At 38.1% G+C, this 26,819-nt stretch overlaps 1 protein-coding gene across 1 annotated transcript in view; it reads left to right on the forward strand.

Moving 5' to 3' along the window:
• The first annotated feature begins 2,879 nt into the window (after positions 1 to 2,879).
• Positions 2,880 to 26,819, forward strand: part of LOC106495495 (N-acetylated-alpha-linked acidic dipeptidase 2-like) — a 33,852-nt gene continuing 9,912 nt past the window's right edge. The window contains exons 1-14 of the mRNA XM_013955965.2: positions 2,880 to 2,961; positions 4,561 to 4,672; positions 8,526 to 8,712; positions 10,078 to 10,179; positions 11,022 to 11,147; positions 11,828 to 12,014; positions 13,136 to 13,229; positions 13,757 to 13,855; positions 16,028 to 16,113; positions 16,704 to 16,823; positions 17,249 to 17,331; positions 19,439 to 19,502; positions 22,167 to 22,234; positions 26,257 to 26,348. Of these exons, the coding sequence (XP_013811419.1) occupies positions 2,880 to 2,961; positions 4,561 to 4,672; positions 8,526 to 8,712; positions 10,078 to 10,179; positions 11,022 to 11,147; positions 11,828 to 12,014; positions 13,136 to 13,229; positions 13,757 to 13,855; positions 16,028 to 16,113; positions 16,704 to 16,823; positions 17,249 to 17,331; positions 19,439 to 19,502; positions 22,167 to 22,234; positions 26,257 to 26,348 (1,502 nt within the window). The remainder of the gene's footprint in view (positions 2,962 to 4,560; positions 4,673 to 8,525; positions 8,713 to 10,077; positions 10,180 to 11,021; positions 11,148 to 11,827; positions 12,015 to 13,135; positions 13,230 to 13,756; positions 13,856 to 16,027; positions 16,114 to 16,703; positions 16,824 to 17,248; positions 17,332 to 19,438; positions 19,503 to 22,166; positions 22,235 to 26,256; positions 26,349 to 26,819) is intronic.

The following is a 26,819-nucleotide window of genomic DNA, read 5'->3' on the forward strand; positions in this document are numbered from 1 at the left end:
GAAAAGGCTTTTCCGTATATCGAAACGGAACCTTTCATTTTTCAATTTATGCCTGTGGTTTATCATTAGGTATTAACCATTGGGGCCCAGCTGCTGACCAGCTACAATCCACAATTTACAAACCATGGCTTGTAAAAAAATATACATTTCTGTATATTATACAGAAATAAATTATCTTATGTACTGTGCTGATAATACCTTGATTCCAGTAGGAAAAGACCCAAGCAAAAGAATAGGGAGGCCAGTGGATCTGTTTCTGGTTTTGTCACAAAGTGACTCAAAGAGACATGAGCCTTATGGGGTACTGTTCGTCTAAAAGCTCTGAGCTCTGGCCTTGGCCAGAAATGCTTAGTGACAGCTAATAGTGAGATGGGTTTTGGTTTGGAGCAGCTTCTTTCACCTCCTCACAGATGTGACTTTCCATTCCAGGCATGCTGTACTTCAGACCTCACCATGTCATGCTCATTTTTCTTTGGCTCCAGTGATTCTGAGGTGTTTCAGGATACCTAAGACAAGATACTACAACTTTGGCTTTGTGGTTTAGTAACATGTATGGTGGGTTGTTTAGGGCATGTCCTAGGACTCAGGCAATATTTGAACATTCAGGGTAGATACTGCATTCCTTACGCTGTGTGTCTCAGAACTTGCAGTATCTGCAACGAGAAGAAAGTAAGGGAGGTAAAGAAACTGAAAAAAGAGGGAAGAAACAGAAAGAAGAGGGAAGCTGATATAGGAGGTGGTAGCTTTATTCCCTCTCCCTTATTTTGGAAAACTTAGTTCTAGCTGCTCTGTCCACACACTCTTTAAGAAGCATCTGAACTGCTGTGCCCCCTTCCCCCTTCCAAAGGGGAAGCCAGCAGCATCTGCACATTCCATTATCAAGGCAAAACTTCTGTCTCCTGTGGATGAATGGAATTTATTTGGACTTCTTTATATGCTGTTTTTCTCATCTTCCCAGGAAATGAGTGAGATAGCTCAGGGATGCTCTTGCAATGTATCAACAGGTAATTTCAAATATATATAAAATAGTTATGATCCAGGAGGGACACAAAAATTCTTGTGTAGTAATGTCGCTCCTTACACTGGTCTCCACAGCATACTAGGCTGATTCAAGGCACAGATTTATACTGTATGTTATGCTCACTTTTACTGGAACAGAATAGCTCACCATACATTGCAAGTGCATAAACTTGGCTAAACCATGGAGCGTAAGAACATGCCACAACTAATAACTAATGGAATTAGGACTGTGTCACAAATGGTAGAAGGCTTTTGGTCATTGCTGTTTTAACCATGAGATTCCAGGTTCAGCCTCAGTATTGGGTTCAACCTCAGTATTGCTGATGCAGTTGCCTCTTTAAAAGATGTAGGCATAGGAATAAATACACTTCATACTTTCTTATCGTTGCTATTTTTATCCTCTTCCTCCACTGATATTATCATCATATGAGGTCTAATTTAGATAGCAATCTCCAAAAGCTCTTGTCACTTTTCTGTCTATTATGTGCCAGGCCTACACCTGTGGTGCTATATAAATGCTAATAATACACCAATATGCTCATTCTTTGTAATTTCTGTAGGTGGAATTCCATCTGGTTTGTATATGTCAAGTGAGATGTTGGTGTGAAAAATCCTTGCTGTTCAGAATTTGTGATGGCTTATTAGCAGCTGGGAAATGACAGAAAAACAAAATCACAAAACTGGATGTGCTTTTCATTTGGACATAGACATTCAGCCATATGCTTAAGACAGTGGCTGTGACTGGACCAGAATACCCAAGTGGTGTGATTCTTTTCTAATCTCTGGCTTTTTTGAAAAGCCCCAGTAAAATGACTGGGACATGAACCAGTCTTTTCAGCTGTTTCTGAATATTTTTGATTCAACCTCGTATATTTGAGAAAGGTTTGATACTTGGAGCACTGTCACTTCTTTCACAGGATCTCTTTCCTTTGGACTCCTTGAGGAATGTGTGGTGAGAATCAGAGCATGTCCAAGCTCCCAGAAAAGCTTTCCTGCCTTCAGCCAATTATTAGTCTCAGATGGGCAGGTCCTTGTTTCCAGAAAGATCAGACTTGGCTTGAGTGTGGCAGTGCAGGAACCCACCAGCAGTGATGTGCAGGGCCAGGTAGGTTTGTACAAAATGTCTGGGCTGGGATTGTGTCCTTACTCATGAGATACCCCTGAGATACCAGTTTGGCTGAATTCAACCACCAAAACTAGGTCTTGAGAATCTTGTAATCCACACTATACAAAGCAGGAGAACATAGGAAATAATTTTGCAACTTTTTCAAGTTTCAACCTGGGTGATGCCTGGAAGCATCCCAGTTGGTTGATCTAGGTTGTGTTTTGAGCTACCCTAGTATTCATCACTTGCCAGGGATTAATTCAACCACAGATTGCACTGAGGAACAATTCTGTGCTTCTTCAGTAAAGAAATAAACAAGTTTTCCCTTCCTCCATTTCATCTTTTGGCCACTTCCACTGGGCACTGGGACAAATCCTGATTGCAATTAAACTTAAAACAGGAACTTTCAAAAGCAGAAAGGCCTGATAATTAGTACAAATTAGCCTTTAAGGTAGTATTTGTGTTGTTTGGTGCACAGTCTAGAGGCATATTTATTGCGGAGATAAACATGGCCACATGCAAGCTGTCTTGTGGGGTGAGACTAAGAAATGGAAGTGTTTTATTGCATTCAGAGAATCATAGTATCATCATCCAGCGATTAAAGCTGGTTTGGCAGGACCAGAGCTGAGAATGACAGAAGCCACGGGCAGCCCTGGGGCTGAGGGTGGGAGGAGGAAGAGGAGGAGGAGGAGGAAGGCAGCTGCTTGCCTGCACTCCTTACTGCCTGCAGAGCTGCTGGCCACCACGGTGCCATATGGCCGGGAGCAGGACCACCCTCTGCACGTGGCTGGGCTGCTCCGGGCTGCTGGGCTGTTTCTTGCTGGGCTTCCTTGCAGGTGAGTGCGGAGCCACCGGGACTCAGCCTGCAGTCTTTGCCCTCTGCAGATTTTTATGTGCAACCTCTCTTGTGAATAACTGACAATAGGAACCCATCAGGGAGCTTTTACTGCTGTTCTGGGACTTTGTAAAATACTCGCTTGCCCCACTGTTTTTCTAAGAGATTGTTCTTCTCTCTGTAGCAATTTGGGCATTTGGGGGAGTGAGAGGAATGCAGCAGTCACACGCTTCAGCCTAAGATGAGCCCTGTTGCATGGTCAGCTTCCTGTAACAGGCATTAAAAGAGGAGAGATTAATGGAAGAATTTGACACTTTTGTGACTGCAAAAACTCCAGGATTTTTTTTTTCATTTGTATTTCCTGATTTTTACTGTAGCTCTATTTAAATGCTCCTATTCAGTTGCTGTCTTAGAAATTAAGGTCAGAATGAAGAGGAGGAGGAGTTTTGACTGACAGCCCAGAGCAGGGTTGCTGAAGTTTCCGTTATGTATGGTATACTTCAGTAGAATATCAGATCCTCTTCTGCAGTCCCTTGCAGCATTCGATTTTAAGTCACTCTAAAATTGTATTTCTGCATCTGCCTGTTTTATTTTTAACTTGCATTGTAGCACGCGATTAAGGCTAAAGCATGAAATAAAGATCCATGAGGGCTATTAAATATAAAAAGCATTAATTTGATTTAGGAGATCCCTGAACTGCAAATTTCTGGAGACCGACTTGGACAAGGAAATATCCTTATGTGCTTGTGCTATTCTTATACATTTCCCTGAACATCATCTTTTGGCCACTACCCAGAACAGGATACTGGCAAGATGGACCTTCGGTCTGATCCAGTATCACTTTATTATGTTCAAAGTGTTGCTACAATTACATTTAAATCTAACAGGTCATATATATTGTGTATGTGACAACACATATAGTTGGTTTTGTTGTGACAAATTCTCCATCTGGGGATTTTCTAGCTAAAATAGCAAAAGGGGTTTTTTTTTGGTTTGTTTTTGTTTTGTTTTTAGGGCAAAGTAATATATTTGACATCATCCTCCCTTCAGATTTATGGCATCTGAAATATCTTTAACTTTTCAAAATTGTCTAGTATCCCAGTTTATTTATTCCTTTAATTTTTAAATAGACTAAGCTCCTTTCCCCAAATTCATAACTATTACAATGCTGGCAGAATAGCTGTTGAGTCTTATGCCTTCACTTTGAATACGCTCATGCACATATTTTTAAATAGATGTATAAATTAAGTGGGATTTTCATTATGGGTGTGAGGAGTCTAATTCTCCCCCTGTGAACAGGTAAGTCACCAGTTAAGATGTAGTTTAGAGATTAATGAGAGATGAATTTGCTTTAAAAAAGGAGTATAATTACCAGAGATTCAGGGCATGCTTTTTTAATTGCGTACATCACTTTTATGCAATTCAGACAATGAAGTATATTTTACTTTTCTGTTTCGCTTCTGTGTTTGACAGAGGGTACTGTAAGCCCTATTCATCCTCTTGGGTTTAATGAGACTGTTGAGTACTTTAGGTTGCATACAGGCTTAAATGTGAGGACTGGGGCTCTTGCTAAGTAGGATGCTTTTCAAATGTGTTTCAGGATGGTTTACAAAACCGACTGAGAAAGCAACCAACTCAGCAGATGTCTATCAAAATGTGAGACAGAAACTTATGGCTGAAATGAAAGCAGAAAACATCAAGCAATTCCTTCAGTAAGCCCTGTGTGCCTTGGTTTTCAAATAATTTTATCAGTCACAAAAGTCAGAAAGTGGTAACATCAGTTCCAAGAAACAGTCTTTGAAAGCAGTGCTGTTAGGGTACTTTGGAATTACTTGTTTTGTACAGGATGTTTGAGGAGAGGAAAGGGGAGGGACTCACAACCCTTCCTTCCCCTGCAGTTTTGAAGTTAACTTTTCAGAATAGTTGTGCTGTTAAGTATACTTCCTTCAAGTTATACGGAGGAAATGTAAGACCTAGCGAATGCAAAAAAAACCGTAAATTAAATTTCTATTGCTATTTTCATTTTTCCATATTTAGTTCCTATTTTGTGATATACACATGGGGATTAAAGTATTTTAAACAATTAAAGTACTTCCATAGGTAAAACTCCTATCCGTTTGCAAGTTAATTTAATAATGTTTATGTATAATAATAAAATATTTTAGAATATTATACATGGATTGCTGCCAGTGCTTATCATGCCTTTTTTTTATTATGAAGATTTTCTGTAGTCTTGATTTAAAGTAGTATAACTGTTTTTTTCTTCACAAGTCTTTGAATGCAAACAGTTTGTAAAAATACAAAGTTTGCATGGCACTGAGTTGCGTGTGTAGTTATAAGTGATAATTCCTTTAGGACAGCCAGACTGGATAATGTCTTGTTAAGCGGGTGCTTGAGACACCATGATGTCCTGTCTTCTCATTCAGAAGCCACAGGTTCCTGTCCAAATACAGTGTGTGTATACATTTGGTTAAACTTTGCATGTTGTAAATTTTTATGAAATACGCTTGTTTCCATTCTAGTGCATCTGTATGGTTCTTTCAGAACATCTAAAATGCTAAGGACATAGAAATACTCTCTTGCTTTTGCTGTATGTTTCACTGAAAATGAAAACAATCCCTCTTGTGCATGTTTACATCTTCTACAGAGAAACAAATATATCCACACAAAAAATCAACAAAAATAACCTCTGGTTAATAACATGTTGATATTCAGCATATAAATCTGCAGCTGCATCATAAACATCAAAGGATTACTGACAAATTTGATTTCTGTACATTTATTCTAAAACCAAAAGCTTTCATTTCTAGCATCAGTTAGTTCTTTAAGTGTATAGGCATTATCTTATCTTGTATTTGTTGCTCTCAGTGCGAGAGTTCCTGAAGATTATGTTTGAGTCAGAGTCCAGGTAAGATGCACATTGAAAACAGCATAAAATAGCTCTGCAATTATGCTAAAGCTTCTTGACTCTAAGATATTAATCGTACGTGGTTTGTTTGCTTGCTTTGATGATGGGCCAAATACTTCCTAATAGTTTTTTCTAAGTTCAAATAAAAAGCAGGAGCTGCATAAAAATTATGTTATCCACTATCCAAAACCTTTTTTTAAAGCATAAAAAATTATGAACTGCATAATTTTGACCCATATTCTTAGTTTTAAAAACTACTGGATCCGCTTCTGTTAAGCGGAGAAAACAAACTGTAAGTATCAGAAAATGCAGACAGCTTGACTTTAGCATTTAACCATAACTCTGCAAAAGATGAAACTATTTGGAGGTGAAAAACTGAAATAAAACATGATGTGTTGTTGCAATTCAGTAATATTCAATTAGTTTGCGATTGGAAGTTCTAAAACGTATCAACTAAGTCTATTGATTGGATGGTGTCACTACATGGCAGAGCTGAGTTTGTTTTGGGTGCCTTTGCTGCTTGTTTCTATATCCATACCCACTGGGATTTTTTTAAATTTAAATTTTGAAATTTCTGAGTTTGTAGTGCTTTCCAGGGTAATAATTAGAACATCACTGTCAGTTTTAGTGGGTTTCTTTACTGTAAAATTCCTGATGTGTGACTTCATATTACTATGTTTCTTATTTAGGAATTATCTATTTATTTAGGAACTATCTATCTATTTTTCTGAGGCCTTTAGCCCCTGTTGTTATCCCTTAGTTCATTTACAGAGATGACTCCCCCATAATATCAGATCGGTCCTGCGCGTACCTTACTTTCTTGACAGTTCAGTCTACACCTCTGTTGTGTTTTGTGTGTGGTGGGAATAGAGGGAGATTGTTGCAGGAGCTGCTAGTTCAGAACTCTCTCACTTACTTCAGTATATTTTTCCTGCTGGCATATCTGTAGCATTTAAACTACAGTACTTAAGGAACCATAATGTACTTAAAATACTAAAGTTAAAATGCAAGAAGAGGACAGGCAACAAAGGAAGAATGTAAAAGCACTGTTCAGGCACTTGGACGGGAAATCAGGATGGCCCACACCCAGCTGAAACTAAAACACTAAAACCCGCGAGGGATTGAAAGGGTAACGGGGAAGGATTCTACCAGTATAGTAGTAGCAAAAGGAAGTTCAGAGGAAATCTCTTGTGCTGAATGGGGAAGATAGGCTAGTGACGGACAATACAGGAAAGTCTAAAGTACTCAATACTGTTTTTGCCTCAGCAAAGGTTGTTTTCAGACCTCTGTGTGTACCAACACAGTTTAAGAAGAGGAGGGACATCCAAGAGCGGGGAAAAGAAGATTAGGGTCCACTTAGAGAATCTAGATGTATTCAAACCCAAGGGCCAGATGGCATTTGCCTGAAAGGCCTGCATGTTATGATTGCAAGGCTGCTGTCAATCATTTATGAGAACCTGTGGTGACTGAGGGAGGTGTCTCATGACTGAAAAAGGCTGATGTTGTGCTCACCTTTAAGAAGGGAAAGAAGGAGAATCTGGGGGAGTGTGGGCTGATTGGTTTCACCTCAGTCCCTGAAAAGTTTCCAAACACATGAAGGACAAGAAGATAGTCAGGAATAGTCAGCATTCATTTACCACTTATTTATGTGATCACGTTGATCAGGGTGATTGCCTTCCACAAGAAAATGACTGGCTGTGTGGATGAGTGGAGACGTTGTGGTGGATGTAACATCCTTGACTTTAACAAGGCTTTGAGCATTGTCTCCCACAGCATTCCCATTTGGAAGCTGAGAAACTGTGTACTGGAAGAACAAGCTGCTGGATGAGTTGAAAATTATCTGAACTGCCAGGTTCAGCTGGTACTAATCAGTGGTATTTGATACCATTTATTAGTGGTAATTAATGATACCTGACATACGGTTGGCAGCCAGTAACAAGTGGCCTGTTGGGAATCCAAAAGGTGATGCACGGTACCCAGCTGACTGATCAGCATTCAGCATTAGTCAGTCTTTCACTGGGCCAAACAAACTGTGGACAGATTTGTGTAGGGTAGCCCAGAAGTGCTGGAAGTTGTTTCTGACCATTTAATACAATTATGTAGTGCATCTGATCTGGATGTAAATGTTGTTAATAAGGCTTATATTATTCAGGCTTTTGATTAAGAAAAAAATAGGAACAAATCTATTCAGATAATTTGACATAATGATTTTCAAGTTAAACTTACTAAATATGTTTTATGCTAACAATATACAAATCCATCATCATGACATCAGAATTTTTTGGAGGGTTCCTTTCTCAATGTGTAGCTTTTCTGTATCTTTTCTGCTTCTTGCATACTGTTCACATTCTTTTGTTGAATGTCTTTGACACTGATTTTTGTTGCTTGTATGTAGATGTGGCTATTTCTGTTATGCAAAGAGAAAAGCTGATCTGACTTATCTTAGGGCCTCAGGAAAAATCCCCTGCTCCAACTACCCTTTGTGCTTATCCTGACTCACTCTGATAAACAATCTTGTTATACAGCTCAGACTTTAACCATAACAACTTACTTTCTGTGCACGTGGCTTGAAGATAAGCTTTAGACACACTGATTCAGCTTGGCCGTTCTGTTTCTCTGAGCTTATTGCTTACTAGTGACTTTCTGTTTTATTCTAGTTCCTTTACAAAGTTGCCTCACCTCGCAGGAACAGAACAGAATCTTCTTCTTGCCAAACAAATTCAAGGCCAGTGGAAAGAATTTGGATTGGATTCAGCAGAACTTGTTCATTATGATGTCCTTCTTTCCTACCCCAATGAAACGCAGCCAAACTACATCTCAATAATTGATGATCAAGGGAATGAGGTGATATTTTTAATGATTAAGCTATATTTATGTAAGATTTCTGTAAAGACACAGTGACTTCTTCTGCCTTCCCACCCCTCGTCCCAGCATAATACAATCTGATGAAAAATCCAGTGCAAAGGGGACTCAGAACAGAGCAGAATGACTGAAATCTCAGTGCCTCAGACAACAGAGGGAAACTGAGATCTAGGGAGGATGTTGTGGACAGACAGGGACTTAAAACCAGTAAGCCGTAGCATGTAAGAATGGCCATACTGGTTCAGATTAAGGGTATATCTACACCAGTATCCTGTCTCCATCAACAGGCTTAAGTGAATGTACAGGAAAGCTTAAAAGCAAGGAAACATATCTGACGCATGTGTTCTTCCAGTGTCAAGCTATTTTCATCTCAGGAGTTCTCTGAGCCTGATGCAATTAGTCTTTTTAAGAACCCTCATTAGATCTCTCTTCCAAGTACTTGTCCAGTCTCTGTGTGAACACCTGTACAGTTTTTGCTTCCACAACGTGCTGAGATGAGTGCCACACAGGTACTACCCACTGCATGAGGTACTGCCTCCTTTCATTTGTTCTGAATCTGATCCTGCTAGCTTCCTTTGGCATCTCCGAAGTCTAGTGTTGGAAGTAATACTGAACAGTCAGTCTATAACCACCTTCTCCATTTTGTATACCCAGGAAAATAAAGACCTAGAAGTAAAATCTGACAAGGACCCTGAGTGAGGAAGGGAGTTAGGACTGCTAGGGAACAGGGTAGCAGGTAGGTAGGAACTGGGTAGAAACTGGGGAATATGGGCACCGGGATAACAAAAGTTTGGAGGTAACAGAATGAGGAGATTTTTACAGAAACTTCCTGTCCTAACACAGTCTCTCAGCTGGATCTCACAGGGTGACAAAGAGTAGAGGTAGACCTTGAAACAACATGAATGTTATGGATAGTGACGAAAGACAGCACATTTACTTGGAAAGTATCTACTAAAGAGTATCTACCAAAGAGGTAAAGGGATGAGTAATAATACAGGTGGGAGTAACCACAAAAAAATGCCTGTGATGATATTAATGAATTAGATGTCTTTTTACTATCACTAGCTCTTGGCATTTGTCAGCTACTTCTTTGCTTAGGTTCAGTCATTGATTCATGAGCCTCTGGTGACCAGTGATTTCTCTCTCTGTATTCCAGTATGCATTTTGTTAAAAAAATTAAGCTATGTATCCCTAGCTAGTTTTTGTTTGAATTTATGCATGCTTAATTTTTTTTTTTGCTAACAATTTGTGTAAACCAGCATGTTATTTGCAATAACCAAATTTACTGTACAGACTTGTGCCTGGAGGTGGGGTGTTTGACTAACGACTTCTGTTTTTAACTGATAGATTTTCAATACATCATTTTTTGAACCACCTCCTCAGGGATATGAAAATGTTACTGGTATTCTGCCACCATATAATGCTTTTTCAGCACAAGGAATGCCAGAGGTAAGAAAAAAATTATAGAAGAGTATTATTAGCTGAAGTCATATTTTGAGAAGCACTTGCTGGGACAGATTGCTTCAACTTCTCAAAATATTTCTTGTAGTAGTTTTAATAGCCATTAGTATAATGGTTAATTAACAACTAGAACAAAAGGACAGCTAGGCCACATACTGTGTGAAGATCTGAAGTTTCCTATTAAAAAAAGCTCTCTCAAAGTGCTAGAAAACTGAATCACATAATGAATTAAAGGCTTTTATCTTTATGGAAAGTATTGGATATATCTCAGGTTACTCCCATTACTCAATCACATGGAAAGGTACTTCATAAGTCCTAAGAAGAAATAGCAATATATAAATCAATTAGGAAGACGTCTTGAATTATATGTATTTCTTGAAAGACTACAAAATTTATCAGAGAGGAATCAATCAGGGGCAACAGTACATTGCATAGATGGATAAAATTATGTAATAGGGAGTGTTTGTGTATACTATATATGTAAGGAATAGCACTGCTCCTTACATATATTCCTTCTGTGGCATGGCCACCACAAACCTTTTTAAGTCTGGCAAAGTACAGTGTTTTAGTTTTCAACCTCAGTGAACAGGGCTGTGGTAAGTGCAGGAAAGTACAGAAAGGTCCGTAGTTTGAACCAAGACTTCCTGTAGAATATTACGGAAATCTTTTGCTATTATTTTTCAGGAACTGGGTCTGGTCTGTAGAAGTGCAAAAACTAACTGTGTCATACATAGTGAATAAAATTGCACATTTATGAAAACAGTTATTTTGTTTATTGAATGACTAATTACCATGAAACTGCTTTTTTTTTTTTTTTTTTTCCTGTGCAGGCAGATCTGGTATATGTGAACTATGGCCGCACTGAAGATTTTTTTAAGCTGGAGCGTGAAATGGGAATTAACTGTACAGGAAAGATTGTCATTGCCAGATATGGGAAGATCTTCAGAGGAAACAAAGTAAGGACTATGTTTTATTTTTCCCTCCGCAGGTCGCTCTGTTTCTGATGCTGCTCACAGTATAGCCAGCAGGAGTTAATGAGGACTGTAAGTTGGAACACATGAGCAGAAGGAAGCCTGCAATCTATCCAGTGTGACTGTGATCTGAGAATGACTTCCAAAACAATAAAACCAGATGAATGTATTAAACTCCTGAGAATGAGGTGATTGCAAACTCCTTAGGTCGTTCTTGTGAGAGAGTAGTTTAGGGAACTGAATAGATTTTACAGCCAGGTCTGTTACTACTTTTCCTCCACAGGGCTGCAGTATTTTAAGACATAAGTATTTGACAAGGAATCTGAGGCCCAGAGTTTAAAGAACTACTTGTCCGATTTAGACAACGGCTCCAGCAAAACTGACAATCGTGTGATAATGCGGATAGTGGTCAGTTCTTGTGCCTCAGTTTTATGCCTTGTGCTTTATCTCATAGCCTTGAGCTATGACAAAAGGTGTGACACAAGTAATGAGCATACTGTGTTTCACTGTGGTGTGTTCTTCTGCTGAGTCCGTGATCATTTTCACTCTTCCACAAAGATGACTTTTAAACTCTCTCACTACTGGAAGTATGTTGCAACATTCAGATTTATGACTGTATTAAAAAAAGATCATTTGACATTTCTTAAAAGCAGATCCTTTCACAGGTTAAAAATGCCATATTAGCAGGAGCCCAAGGGATCATACTTTATTCAGACCCTGCTGACTACTGTGCCCCGGGAGTAGAAGCTTATCCAGATGGCTGGAACCTTCCAGGTGGAGGAGCTCAGCGTGGGAACGTATTAAACCTGAATGGAGCTGGGGACCCTCTAACACCAGGTTATCCTGCAAAAGGTGTGTGAGAGATCTGTACCCTGCGTCATCAGGTACTTTCTAAACTGGTGCTGAAAGTTATTGTGTCAGTAGAAATTCATTTTTTCCAGTACAATGCAAAGATAAAAGCTGCTTAAAATGATTTTTAGCAGTAGTTCATTTTCCTGTTGCAGATCGGGTTCTGTCTGTATGTCATTTCAACTGGTTGCATTGAGTTACCCAGAGAAAGTAAGTTTTAGTAAAATCTCCTTTTTATGATTCCAGCCTTATAACTTGTAGGAAAACAGGACATGTATTGGTTTACAGACTGAAAAACAGTAGAAAATGGCTGAGAATTTATAGTTCTTTTTAAACTTCTGTTTTTCTCAAGAGGACCAGTTTAAACTAGATTATAGTCTAACATCAAAGAGGAGTAATAGCTTTGCTTAGGGCTATGTTTCCTTGCTGATCCTAAATTTCAAACAGAAAAACGGCTTAAAATTCTATGTAAAGGGAGTAAAATTTCTGTATTAAAACTAGCAGAAACCTGGCATCTTTTGAGATTTGGCATGATATATTTGTCTTGCCCTTATAGAGAGCTTTAATTCAGTCTGAACTAAGGTGCCTACCAGTCCTGTCTACTGACAGGATGGGAACACAGGGGTGCTTCTAGAAAGCTCAATGGCTTGTGTGAGCACTGTTGGAGGCATAAAAGACAGCACCATAAGGATAGACAGGATAGACTGGGTGTGCCTGGCCCACCAGATTCAGAGAGCCAGTGCCTGACTAGGGTATAGGTAAATGCACCTGTGGGTATCTTCTGCTGCCTGCCAACAGGCTGCACAGGGGCTGTCTTCCCCTCGCACACCAGCTGGGTTATCCCACCGTCAGCTTTGAGGATGTGCAAGTAATGTGGATGGACAGCAAATCTGACCTAGAGCTGAAAGTGGAGGCTTCTAGTTGTGCAGATGCACTACCGGGTGTGGGCTCTGTCTTATTGCAACATTTTGGTTTCATGGAAGCAGTGTTGAAGAAGTGATTTAAGAAGTAAAGAAGTGATGTGTGATTGTGGCTACTCTGTGGCTGCATTGTTCAGAAGTAATTCCAGTTTGGTGGAAATTGATAAGAACACTAAAACTTGACATTTTGTTATGTTTTCTCAGAGTACGCTTTCCGGTATAAAGTTAAAGAAGGAGTAGGGATTCCCAAGATCCCAGTTCATCCCATTGGATATCATGATGCAGAAATATTATTGCGGTGAGTATACATCAGTCCTCTTTAACAGAGTTTAGTATTCACAAATATGCAGCAAAATCCTTCTTTACTAAGCTGGTAAAATCCATGCTGCTGTATTTATTGCTCTTTTGTAGTAGTGTATGCTTCAGAAAACATGAATAAATAGCAACTGCCTGCAAGCCTTCTATGGAAAAACAAGTTTGCCTATGTTCTGTTTTTAAAGAACAATATAAAATCTAGTGAATTGTGGTGAGAAGACAGAAAATTAAAAATCTCTTTCATTACTTTCTCTGCTTTAACCCACTATCATTATATATTTAAAAATGCTAAGTACTTATGTTAGTTTATAGACCTTTCCTTTTTAATAAACTGTGCATAATTATCTGGTTTAAGCTTATGTGGAGATTTCAAAGCAATCAATTACTGGCATGATGTATGTCTTAAAAAATTTTTGTATACCCACCTTGTCTTAGGTGCAGTAGCCATTAAGGGAATTCCTGGTTTTAGCCTGTTGGTCTATTACATTTGTCTTTGTTTTCACTTAACAGTGCAATGGGAGGACCTGCGGCTCCAGACAGCAGCTGGAAGGGAAATCTCAATGTGTCTTATAACATAGGGCCAGGGTTTGCACACAACTTTTCTACAAGGTCTGTTTTGAATACTCATCTATTTATCTAATATTGAAAAAAAAAATCTCAACAAGAACAAGGCTGTGAAACAGTACATCTAGAGAAATATTCTGGAGAAATTAACTTCCTTCTGAGTGGGAAATAGTCAGTGATAATGATTAGGATTTGAAAATAAGTGGAATGGTCAAAACTATGGGTTTGCTCAGCGCCCTCCAAAGTCAGTGGAGAGACTCAGGGGGTTTAGATCAATCTCTATTATTTCCACCTCAATCCTTACTTTAAGATTCAGACAGTGTTTTTCTGGTGCTTTTAAAAATGGCTAGACAGCAGAAAGTGGATGTTTTCTGTTACTGTTGAATGAACCTAAAACTTCCTCCTCACTTGTTCTTTCCTTCCTGTTTCTGATGATTGAAGCAACAATAGAGCAACCAGCTTGTTGTGGTGGAAGGGGGAAGTATTGACTATTCAGTAGTTCTCCTATATGTGTTTTTCCCTTGTCCACTGGAAACCTCCCAGGACTTCTGTGAACTTAGAGCTGTGAAGTGTGCAAAATGATTTGGGAGTCCGTCAGCTGCTCCCCAAACCTGCTAGGCCCCATGGCTAAAAGCCCTGGACACTAACACAGCCAAAGAAGACAAAGCATCTTGTTGACTTGTTTGGGAGAAACTGGACTTCAACCAATTGGATTAGCAATAATGTGTTAGATGTTTACATTTTCTCAGTTCTAAAGGAGAAATAAAACTGGCCAGCTCCCCAGCACTGACAGAGTGGCTCTCTAGCAGACTGAACCATGTAGCGATTGTTGTGGGCTGTCAGGGATTTGGCTGGTTGTCCGGGCGCATCACAGTAGTTCCTCCTCATTTATAAGTGGTAAGCTGTGTTAGATGAAGCTAAAGATTGCTTTCCTATAGGAATGTGTGACATAAAAATAGTTTCAGTTGACATGAGATGTTATTCCATGAGGAATACAACAATGGGCAGTATGTAATAATGATGTGTCATTATCACTGCTCTACCTCATGCAAAAAAAGAGCGAGTCTGAATATAAAATTATATGAAGACCTCATTTATCATTATTCTTTCTTGCTGTATTTTAACAGCAACTGAAAATGAATAAAGTATGAAAACAAATAACTGAGCACATTTGACATAATTAAGGCAGTGTTTTGAACGTCTTGAAGAGCAGTAAAACTAAGCAGTGAGAAAAGAAACAATATGATCCATCAACAGAACGTGTACATGGGAAATATTTGGGAATGCACTTTTTGACATCTTCCTCCTTGACAGTGACACAGTTTTGTAAATATTGTAGGCTGATTCTACATATACTTCTCTATCAGAGCAACTCCATATCAAAATCAGCCTTTCGAGTCTAGGTAAAGAGTCACTTGTGCATGAAAAGTGTGCAAGTATTTGCAAGCTCAAGGCACTGGTGTCAGTTATTTTCTGGGCAAAGATCCAATAGCTGTCCTGAAGTAGGTTTTGATTTTGACAGCTATGTAGATTTGCTGCTGAGAAGATAACTTCGAATGTGAAACTCTTGAGGTTTTGCCAGACACAAATAAAAGCATATTTGTTTGATGTTTTGTTTTTTTCTACAAATTAAAGAAAGTTTAAATACTCCGTTATTTTCATGTGAATTTCCTTTCTTTTTATAACACTTCTTTTTTTTTTTGGGGGGGGGGGGGAGAGGGGATTGACAAAGCTTGATCACTTTGATCTTTGTCCCAAACAGAGATTTGAATTTATTCATGGATGAGTAATTATAATGACCATCTCTCCAACTACTATCTTGTTACACTTAATTGTGCTGTAAAACCACAGTGTATTCTTTATAAAAATATGTATCTCCACAATTATCATTTTTGGTCAACATTTAAATGTATTTTTAATTACTGTCTATGCCTGTCAGTTTCCTCTTCTAATTTGCAAGTGCTGACTCTCATAAATACCAATTCAATAAATTATTTAAATGTCTAAAAGTTTATAGATTAGTTCTTAAAGCATCTTTATGTGAATAGTTTAGTCTGAAATAAAAATGGGATACTGATACAATATCAGGGGTTAGATCAGTGCAGAACACACAAAGCAGAGCGGGCACACAAAGTTGCTGGCTTACAAGCCCTTACATTGAGTTTTTATTGTCCTCTCAAGTCAGAGATGGTTACTCCACACTGCTTTTCATTTCAGAAAAGTCAGAATGCATGTTCAAACAAACAATCAAATAACACGAATTTACAATGTCATCGGCATCCTCAGAGGAGCTATGGAACCAGGTGAGCATCAGATGCTTGAGGATTTTAATTTCTTCTTTATTTTGTATTTGGTGAAATTGTTCTCATGTTGCAAGAAACTACAAGTTTTTGAGATAACCAGATAGTACTGGAATCCGAGAAATCCGTAATACCTTGTCCTTCCCTCCCATCACAGTTTTGAGGTTCCTAAAAATATATTTGAATTGGAATGTTAGAATGACAGCTGTCAGAGCTTTTTATAAATCCTGTCATTTTACTATAGGATTCCCCTTACATGATTCATACACTTTGCACTTGCAAAGCTTAACACAATGCAAAGTACAGAAATCTAGTGATAATTCGAGACTTCAACATCCTATTGTTGATTCTGAGTAGCAAGCCATGTAGGTGAAAGATTTTTAACTGGAGAAATATGTATAAAATATTTCTTGTCTTCATTTATACACTTCAGTAAAGTAATTGAATGATTGCAAATTACCTTAAAAATAAATCTCTAATGCTGATATTAAACATTATTTTTCTTTTGACACAAGTAGGGATGGAATCAAAGGAAATATAGGTAACCTAAATGCATTTTGAATTAAGGATTTATATTCTATGTTTTTTTGCAGACAGGTATATTATTTTAGGAGGTCACAGAGATTCCTGGGTATTTGGTGGCATTGATCCAACTACTGGGGTCGCTGTTCTTCAAGAGATTGTTCGGAGTTTCGGTAAAATTAAGATGGAAGGTAACTTATTTATCAAAGAGTTTAAAGGATGGGTATGGAAAACAGCAGCTTGGAGGGACTGTGTTGAATGTTTCCGTAAGCAGTTGTGTTAATTTAACTTTTCACCTCTACAGAAAGTAGTATTTCTCATTATGAAATATGCAAATTCAATGAAGAGATGCATAACTAGCACTGAATCTTAGTTGGTTGAATTTATTCTCTCATATCTCTCATCAGTGTAATATTATCCTTTTAGTTGTATGGAATAAAAATGTTGCATTAACAGGAAGTGCCTCTACTTTCAATTAAGGAATTTAGAGGGTTTTTTTTATTATTGTTATATCACTTAAGTGCTATTTTTAAAAGTGATTTAATTAACTGTCGTGATCTCTCATTAGACCTCCTAAATTTAAGTCTAATTTTCAAGTTTAACTATGTATTTACAGGTTGGAGACCTAAGCGAACTATTATTTTTGCTAGCTGGGATGCAGAAGAATTTGGATTGTTGGGTTCCACAGAATGGGCTGAGGTAAATAAAGAATAGTATAAAGAAAACATAACTTGGAAGTCTGTTGCAGGCAGGCACAGTCCCCCAGTGGTGTCTGTCCCTAGACTGCAGTCAGTTGGTTTGAGGTAAAATTGGAGCACAACAGACTCCTCTTCAGGAACTGTGAGCCCCCCTCACGTATTTATACAAACTGCCCATCTAACTAGTCACAACAACATGAGTGCACAAGCTCTTCTAAGATATAAAATCAAAGCTAGTGTCCCTTAGTGGTCTCTGTCCTGTGTGGAAGCCTATCCCTTCATTCAACAAAATGATAGCACCGTATATAATCTAATTTGATTCATTCTCTCACTTGCTACTTGAGAAATTCCTTAGTTTCTATAAACTAAAGTTCAGATCATGCATCCGTGATCCATGAGCGCACCAAATCCTTTGCATGGAAATGAATCCTCTTTGGCAAATGAAAGGGTCTGTGATCTTTGGTTTATGGGATGTTAGATCAGAAAAGCAGAATTTAACGTTTCTCACTAATTGATTTTAAGATAAAGTGCTGGAATTAAAACTTCTTCCCAGCTAAACTCCATGGGTACCAAAAGTATGCTGTGTATAAAACTTTTATTTGTGCATTCTTTCTCTACCCATATATACACATATTTAGATGTTGTCAATAAGAAAAGAATAATTGTTTAAACTCTGAGGAATATGAAACAATGATGCTTAAAATATCAATTTCCATTAAGCAAGTCATGAATAAATTAGGAGTTCTTTTTATGTTTGATTTGTTCTTATATCTCTACCTCTGTTCTGTAATGTTTTGGGCTTAATAATTTAATATCTAGTAATCCATTATTTCATTCAATGGCAGTTGTACTAGATTAGAAAACCATAAGCACAATTCATATCTGAACCTCAATGTTCTTACATTATTGTTTTCTTGCTTTATTTTGGCAGTGTACATTTGTCCTCTTTGACACCTAAATTAGATTCAGTTTCTCTAGAGACATTCCTCACAGTTTACATCCATGTTTTCTGCAGCTGCCAGATCTGTCATCTTCTAAATCTTGAGGAAAATTAACCCATTATATTCACATTCCTCTGTGTAACATGCAGACTCTGCAACTGTGGCAATGTCCTTTTGTTACATAAACAATCTTCATTGCTTGCAAATGAAGGAATTTCTTTATTTTGCTAATATGACTTTGCACATATGTAAGGCCACATGTATGTATACACAGGTTTTCCCCCTCCTTTCATATTCTTTTGCAGAATTTTCTCTACTGCTTGTTTTAAAGACACCAATTGCATTATGGAGTTACCAATTACCAATGCAATTTGTAGTTCAAATAACTTAGAAATGACTAGTTGGCTTATAAATTGAACGAATCAAATATCAATTACTAAACTAATTAGAATATGTATCACAAAGCCAAGACTTACTGATTAGAATATCAATTTCAAACATAATTACCAGCTTGCAAAAAAATAAGCGTGTGTGTATATATTTAGAATGAAAGCAATGCTTTTGTTGTCTCAAAACAGTCAATCAAATTCAGTTTAATAGGAAATGTCAGTGCTTTGACTCATCCCTTTTTGAAATGGAAGCATGCAGAAATGACAGCAGTACCCAGTTTACCAGTGTTAAAACTGAACTCAGTCCTGGGAGCTCACGTGAATAACTAGGGATTAAAAGCACAGGGGAATTCTGGACCACCTCACAGTCACATGTTGCAAGTTGAAAAAGCAGTTGACATGCAACTTGATAATGTGCCATAGTTTCTAAGCACAGGAAGTGCACAGTTAAAACACATGTATAACCTTAACTTTGCCCTATGGCAATACTGTTCAATAATTCTCCTGTTCCATCTTGCTATCGTGTGATGCAGGAGAAAGCACCTGCATTTTATGGATGGTTTCCAGAACAAATTAAGAAATCCCAGAAAGCAGGAGTGCATTTCATATGTCCAGATCATTGACCCATTCTCAAACATTAATATAATTAGTAAGATACATAGCACTACTTATCCTGACTGGGTTCTTAAATGTAATGCTGTAAAAAAAGAATGTACTTAACATGCCCTTGACTAAATGTCAACAATTAAAAGTAACAATTATACTTCTACAACCCCAGGAAAATGCCAGAATCCTCCAAGAGCGAGCAGTTGCATACATCAACACAGATTCTTCTATAGAAGGTGTGTCTTTTATTTTTAAACTCACTTTACTTCCCAAATGTCAATTTTAATATTTCACTCTGTATTATTTATTGCATCCAGAGCTGGCAAACATAAGATAGATAATGTGAAATTGAGAATAAATGTAACAAATACAGAATTAAGTGGTGAGAGAGATCCATTTAAATTTTTATGTTGCTTTCTTGGGTGCAAATAACACCATCCATGAGCTCCAGTCCAAGTGTACTGAGTCCAGAAGGTCTCCTGAAGGAGTATAGTGTTATAGGCTAATGAATGGAGCAGTCTGAATTTAAAACTCTCTCTTAACTGCATTAGCTTCAATATACAATTACAGTTTTAATATGTGTAAGGCAGTGTTCCTTGTGCTGTGTGTGCAGCTCCAGCTCCTTTTACTGTGGAGTGATAATATTTTGAGGCACTATCATTTATTACAGTCTCAAGACAATTTGTGCCGAGGCCTTGGGCTTAGATTTTGTGGAGGTGGGACTTCATTTCAGTGCTTTGGGCCACTGCTGTCACCTGTGCTTTGGTTTGGCTGTGCAGAGAGTTAATTATGTATTATGGCAGGGCTCTTCTAGAAAAATAAGGACTCGAGTGTTTCCCAGAAAGATGACCCACCATTATTGCTCTCACTATGCCCTTCAAATTCTGTGAAGGATCTAGCGTGCAGGCATGCTGGTTAGAAACTGCATTTTGGATGTTGAGGCCAGCACAATGACCTAAATTGGAATAATGGGGACAGTATCCCTCTCAAATTATTCTGAGTTTTGTTATAAAAGGGCTTCATTTGCCATTGTATGTGCTGAAATAAGTCAGTGGAGTCCCATGAAGCTGTCCTGCATCATGACACCAGCTGCTTAGGACATTGCTCTTCCCATGTTAAACCCAACTTATTTGGGCTTGCTGTGTGTGAATACAATGTGTATTGATAGGCATATTTAAGAAATCCTTTTTTCTGTCAACTGAAGATTCTATCTGTCACAAAGGGATTGGAAGGAAACAAAAAACCAAACTGAGTTTCTAAATGCTGAGTTGATGTTGGGGTATAGGGAGGGAAGAACTGTTCTTTCAATTATGCAGCCTACATGCTGTGTAAAAAGTAGAGCAGAATTTCATGCCTAGAAGATCTCATGGATGAAATAATACCTTTACAACTGCTTATTATTCTCAGCATGGATGGTAACACATATTTTTTAGCTGATTTGGAGCCAACATACTGATGCATTAACAATTTGCTTCTGAAACTTGATTGTTCAAACATGTCTCTTACTTTATGCATTAAAGAAAATGTGAAAGCAAAAAAAAAAAAAAACGTAATAAGGAAAAAGAGCACCATGCTTCAATGTACTGTTTTAAGTATCTTAGCCATTTTTCACTTGACTCTAAAAATTAAAATCTCTGGTAGAGCTATGGCATTCATATACTCTGGTGATTATTTTGTTTATCATCACACATTCTCTACAGTGTTTCTTGTGCCATGTTTTGAATGGCAAATTATTTCTATTTATTGTTCTTTGGCACTAAAAAGAGAAATAGTGGATCATCCTTTTGAGCATTTTTGTGACTCTAATTTCCAGTTCTCAAATACAGACTCTCCTTGGAAACATCAGTAATGTTACCTAGTACTTTTTCTGTCATTATGGGAGGGGCTGTAATTGTCAGTCTAGTCCTTTTATGAGTATGTGTTGTGCAAAGGATGACCCATTAGTCTACAGCCATATCAAAATCTATCAACAGTGTTATCTGATAGCTTATGCTTTATTATGGCAAAGCCTTCTCACCCCTCTTTGTTTTAGTCTGTATGTGAGGGGAGATGTGTTTTCCCAGCTGCTGTTAGGTGGCTGTAGTCTATAGAGAAGACTGCTTTATACTCCTGCCTGCTTCCAAAATGGTAATAGTTTCTTTTGGATGGAGCCCTTTCTGCTAACTTTGGCATGAGAGACTCCAGCTAACTTTACACAACCCTCAGGCAATATGGAAACTTCATGGGTGTAAAGTGTAGAAGCCAGAGCCTGGTGGTGTAGGGGAGGTTTAGAAGAGAATGGATGAAAGCATTACTCTTCATCTATGTTGCCTTCTGTCTGGGTGAAGTTTAGTTCTGAAATACAGAAAGCCAAGTGTCTTGCAAGCCTCAGAAGATGTCCTGTCTTCCAGTTACAGTCAGTGAAAGCATTCAGAAAGACCTCTTTATTATAAAAGAAATAGCTGCTTTGAAAGTCTTGAAAAGTGTTGTAAGGAGTATGTCCTTCCTCTGGCACAGTTCCTGAATGCACTCGCTTTATTTTTAACAACTTCTTTTTATAGGATGTTTCTACTGCCTTGTGTTTAACACAAGCTTTGGGGAGCATGTGAATGAAAAGTGCTTGCAGCAAATGAAGGATAGTTGGGTGTATTTTAGACCTATGGGAAGGCTCAATTACATTACTGTATTGGTACTGTATCCAGTGCATCATTGTCATTTAGAGGCAGTAGCTTACACCACGTGACCAAATAAACAGTCTGCTTCTGTATATATTCTGATGCAAGATCTACAATTTTTATCTTAGAGTCAATGAGAGGTTTGTCTAAGAAAGGACTTCAGGGCTTAATCCATTAAGAAGATAATGCTACTTATCCCAACTGGTATGTAAGGGGAAGATTTCTGTGTCTGTGTTTCATTTTCAGGCAACTACACATTACGAGTTGACTGCACCCCCCTTCTCTACAAACTGGTGTACAATCTGACAAAAGAGGTACAAAATCAGAGTATCTATTGTTTGTGACTTTCTGATAATGTAAAACTGCAAGTTTATTGGATATCATATCTTATGGCTGGGCTGGAAGAATCTTGATCCCACCAAAATCAATGGCAAAACTTCCCCTCAGTGGTATACAGTCCAGGCTCACAGCTCTTCAGTGTTCTTTGAAAGACTGAAAGGTATATCTAACCTAACTGGAATATTATTTGCAATATAGTATAAAAACAGAATAAAGACAAGATAATAAAATACTCAAGTTAGATCAATTGTCAAAAGGGGTAAGGAAATTCAAGGAAATAAATTGTGTTTTACATTTCGAGTGCAGAACAGAATCTGTTTCTTTCCATGTTGGCTTGCTGCCTTTTTTCCGGTCTGTTTGTTCCTTCTAAATCTTCTCCATCTCTTCCTGAGACCTTGAGATACTGTGGTATCAAAAGATTGAGTGGGTTTTACTACAAGGACAGGTGTACGGATTTGCTTGACTACAAGTGATCTCGTTAGGTATCCTTCACTTTTACCTCTCAGAATGAATACTCATAAGGCTGCAAGACTGGGACCCGCTAAGGCATGAAACTTTATTGACTGCCTAAGGAGTTAACCAGATTAGGCATCTAGCATGAGCCATTGCACTATCCTCAGGAGTGAGCATGGGCCAGCACTATCCTCAGATCTGCATTCATCTCGATTAACTGAAGGCATCTGTGTCTCAGTTAAGCAGCTCAGGCTTCTTTTAAAGGCAATGGCTAGAAATAGGTGCCTTTAGAATGAGATTTATCTGACCAAATGTGGTTGTCCACTCTTGTACATACAGACCTCTCAAAGTACCTTTTTTCCTGATAACTATTAAGGGAGCAGAATCTGTGCTGTAACTGCATTTGGTCAGATGGTTCCAGGTATTAGGGTCCCTTCTTATAAGAATTGCATTCATTCTGAGCTGTTTTCAAATGCCATACATTTTGTTTTAACACTGGAAATGCCTTGGTGTGGATCTGGGGTAATTTATCAATGCTATTCCTGTGTTTTTCTTTTCTTCTCTACGTTTTATTTTCTTATCAACTCATTTTATCTTACTCTTTCTCCCTTTCAGAGGACGAAGCTGTATTTGTTCAGATTTTAGCCATGACACTTTACACACTGAAGGGCAGTCTGTTTCACCTGTGAAAATTTCTGTGTCCCTAGTGCTGCAGGGCCCTGGTTAGAACAATTTACTTTCCCTCCGCAGCAAGCCACTTATCCAGGGATCCGTATATCTGCAAAAGATAAGCAGAGTAAAAATGCTCAGGGCTAAAAATACTGCCTTACTCTTTGATCTCAAGTCCACGTTCAATACTGACTTTGGGTAGAAAACTTCCATTAAAGTACCGTATGAAATCCTTGAGAGACTTGCTTTTTTGAAAATGTTCCTGTTCAGTGTCATTTAAGCTTTTAACAGCAGAAATGTAATATAAATAATAGAAAGCCTGACAACTGCTCCATAATTCTGTACTGTTTCCTTGCTAAAGAGTTCCTAAGAAGTACATTATATTCATGCATATACTTCATTGATTCATTATTAAGGGGATGTGTTTATGGTAGAGAGTTGTCAGTGAAAAGTCTGACTATTCCCTGAGTTCCTTAAAGCCACTGTTGGAACATTCTGATTCTCTGCTTCTCTCTGCTTTTTGTACTCATTCAAGGAGCACTTTTCTCTGTTTTCTTCTGTCATTTTGTTTCTCCAAAGAATCTCATTTGCAGTGTTTTTTTTCTTATTATTCATATTTTTTCAGTGTCTCTCTAAATAAATTTGAGATAATCCTTTCCACATTCTTCTAGCATAGCACTTTCCTAACTTTTTTTTACTGTTAAATCTGGGACCACCTCTCACCTTTATTAAAAATGAATTCACCGCCCAATTTCTACAATGCTTAGACACTGTAGTTTTCATTTCCTAATCATCTTTAATTTACCAGTGTCTCCATATTACCAGAGACCTCCAGCGATCAGGCTGTGAAACCTTTCTCTAGAACAGTTATACTCGAGAACACTTATGTTTTGATAGACTCTGGGAGAGAAATTAGGGATACTTAACTAGGGATGCATTTAGGGATGCATTTGTTTTTAGAAAGCATTGGGAAACTAGATGTACACAGCAAGGCCTCAACCCTTTAAGTCTTTGCATATCTTGGTAGTCAGTCTCTTGAACAGCCAGAAGTCCTGTGCACCTCAGGAAGTCTCAGTTTAATAGAAATGGAACTGAAATGTTCCCTGTACTTTGCATTGGGCTTTTTCATGGGATTGAATTTCATTCAGAAAGCCCAGTATACAAAAGAACGTTAGTGTAGATGTGGGTGGAAATTATATATGTCTGAAGGAAAGTGATTTTTGTTCACATTAAAAAGTCCAACCTAGCACACCCATCCCAAGATCTCTTTTCTCTTCTTGGTTTTGAGTGAGCCACTTCTCACCAAAACATGCAGGGTACATGCTGTGCTTAGGGAGTTCTGCACTTAAAATGTGGTCCTCAGCATGCAGATGGGATGTTTAGCTCTTGGCAGTCTTTTCTGGCCCTGCTCTACCACTAGGCTTTTGGTAGTCACCAGCCAGCATCTGCAATAGTCCGACTCCAATTCCCATGTTCTATTCATCACTTTTTACCTTGTTTTTATATTTATGGAACTCTGCATCTCCTCTTGAGGTAGTAGTGAGCTTACATTGATTCTAGATTTGGATCTAAGTCAGTGCAAATAGTATGTTTTACTAGGCTCTCAATGTTGTATGGAAAAGCTGACCAATGGATTTTACATAACCAGAGCTGTCAGAATAACATCTCTGCCAGAGCATGGAGTACTTCTATTCCCATATGTCAGAGTTCAGCTTGCTTTTATGAATGTGCCATTTTCAATTTAGCCCTAGAACTTGACTAAAATGCCCTGGAAATGACAGCAGCCAAGCAGTTACTTCACAAACTTGTTATTTTTCTGCTAGCTGCTGCCATAATCTGAGGTCAGAACTCCTAGGATTTTCAAGTGGAAGTCTGTGTATTTTTCAATGCAAAATTTAAGTCCTTACAGTACCATGCAGCCGTTTGCTTTGGCCATGCACATTTATGCTTTGTATTTGTTAGAAAGAAAAAAAAGAAAAGAAAAGAAAAGAAAAAAAAAATCCCAATCCTCCGCCCATCACAACCAATTTTATATTTAAAGGACCTTGCCTGGCTTCAGCCATAGCTATTAAAGACCGGTAAGTGTAACTGGAGACCAGGGTCCAGAGTGTTCGATTGATTTGTAGCTCTGCCACATATTTCCTAGCAGCTGTGGTCAACTAATTTTGTACTATTTCGTAGTTTTCCCATCAGTATGATGGATGTACTAATGATACTTATCTTTTCTAAAATGTTTATGCTGCTTTCCATGTTTTTAAGGCAGAGATGGGAACTGCATTTGTACATATAGTGTCTTGCACAATGGGACTCCAGTCTTCATTGACTCCCCTTGGCACTGCTGTAATATAGTTAATGACTGTTTTTGACCCTTCCTTCTAGCACAATTCCTTTGTAGCTTTCCTATAGCAGAAAGCAGTCACATTTCAGGCTCAGCCTGTTGAGAGAATATTAGTGCAGCATGGGGCAAACCTCCAATGGCTTAGGGCTTTCTTCTTCCCTTGCCTGTGGAAAAGAACACACCTGGAGCAGCCTGGTTGCTGAAGCAGCTCCATAGCACTATATATGTATATGCATATGTAAATACATAGTGCTATAATAAGGTGTGAAGAAGTCATAGAAATCCCCAGGATTCTTCTAATTTCCCCCAGAAAATGAAGGGCTCCAGCTAGTGTCCTGTCTGTGGATGGTTCCCAGTGCCTGTGAGAGGGTGTTCACAGTTGGGATCCGTAAGGGTAGGTAATGAAGGTAAATAGTGTAAGACTACTGGCTTGCACAGCAATCCTTTAGATTAAGAATGATTCAGATAGCTGTAAGGCTCTCCTTTGAAACTGAATGGAATTAGGGGTATTAGAGATTATCATCTTTTCCTCTCCAGATTTCAAGCCCTGATGAGGGTTATGAAAGTAAGTCTCTTTATGAAAGCTGGCTTGAGAAAGACCCTGCAACTGAAAATAATAGTTATCCCAGGTAAGCTATTAATCTGTTTTTTCCTTCTTAGTACTTGCATCATATCATAGCATGGCTACTCTCCAGAATTTTTCAAGAGGTGCTGTTGATGACAGTAGTACAAAACCTTTTAGTGCAGGGTGACTCTCTAACAATATCTTTTACAATAAAATAAAATCTTATGACTATTTTTTTTAAACCCACATTGGTGACATCTATACCCACTGCAAAATGAAACCTCACACTCTTTAAAGGCCTTTTATTAATGGAAAGATAAAAGGTTTGGAAAGCAATTATAGAAGTGAAGGGCAGGGAAAGAATTCAGAATATAGTTTAGTCACCCTAGTAGATCAGATAATATCAAGATTGTTAGGATAAGCAAATGTTTTTTTTGAAAGAAACTGCCTAGAACTGTAATTAAAAAGCTCTCATGATACTTACGCTTTGTTTATACAATGGAGATAGATGTAATACATTATAAATCTATATTTG

Source organism: Apteryx mantelli, chromosome 1 (assembly GCF_036417845.1).
Source record: "Apteryx mantelli isolate bAptMan1 chromosome 1, bAptMan1.hap1, whole genome shotgun sequence".
NCBI classification, from domain to species: domain Eukaryota; kingdom Metazoa; phylum Chordata; class Aves; order Apterygiformes; family Apterygidae; genus Apteryx; species Apteryx mantelli.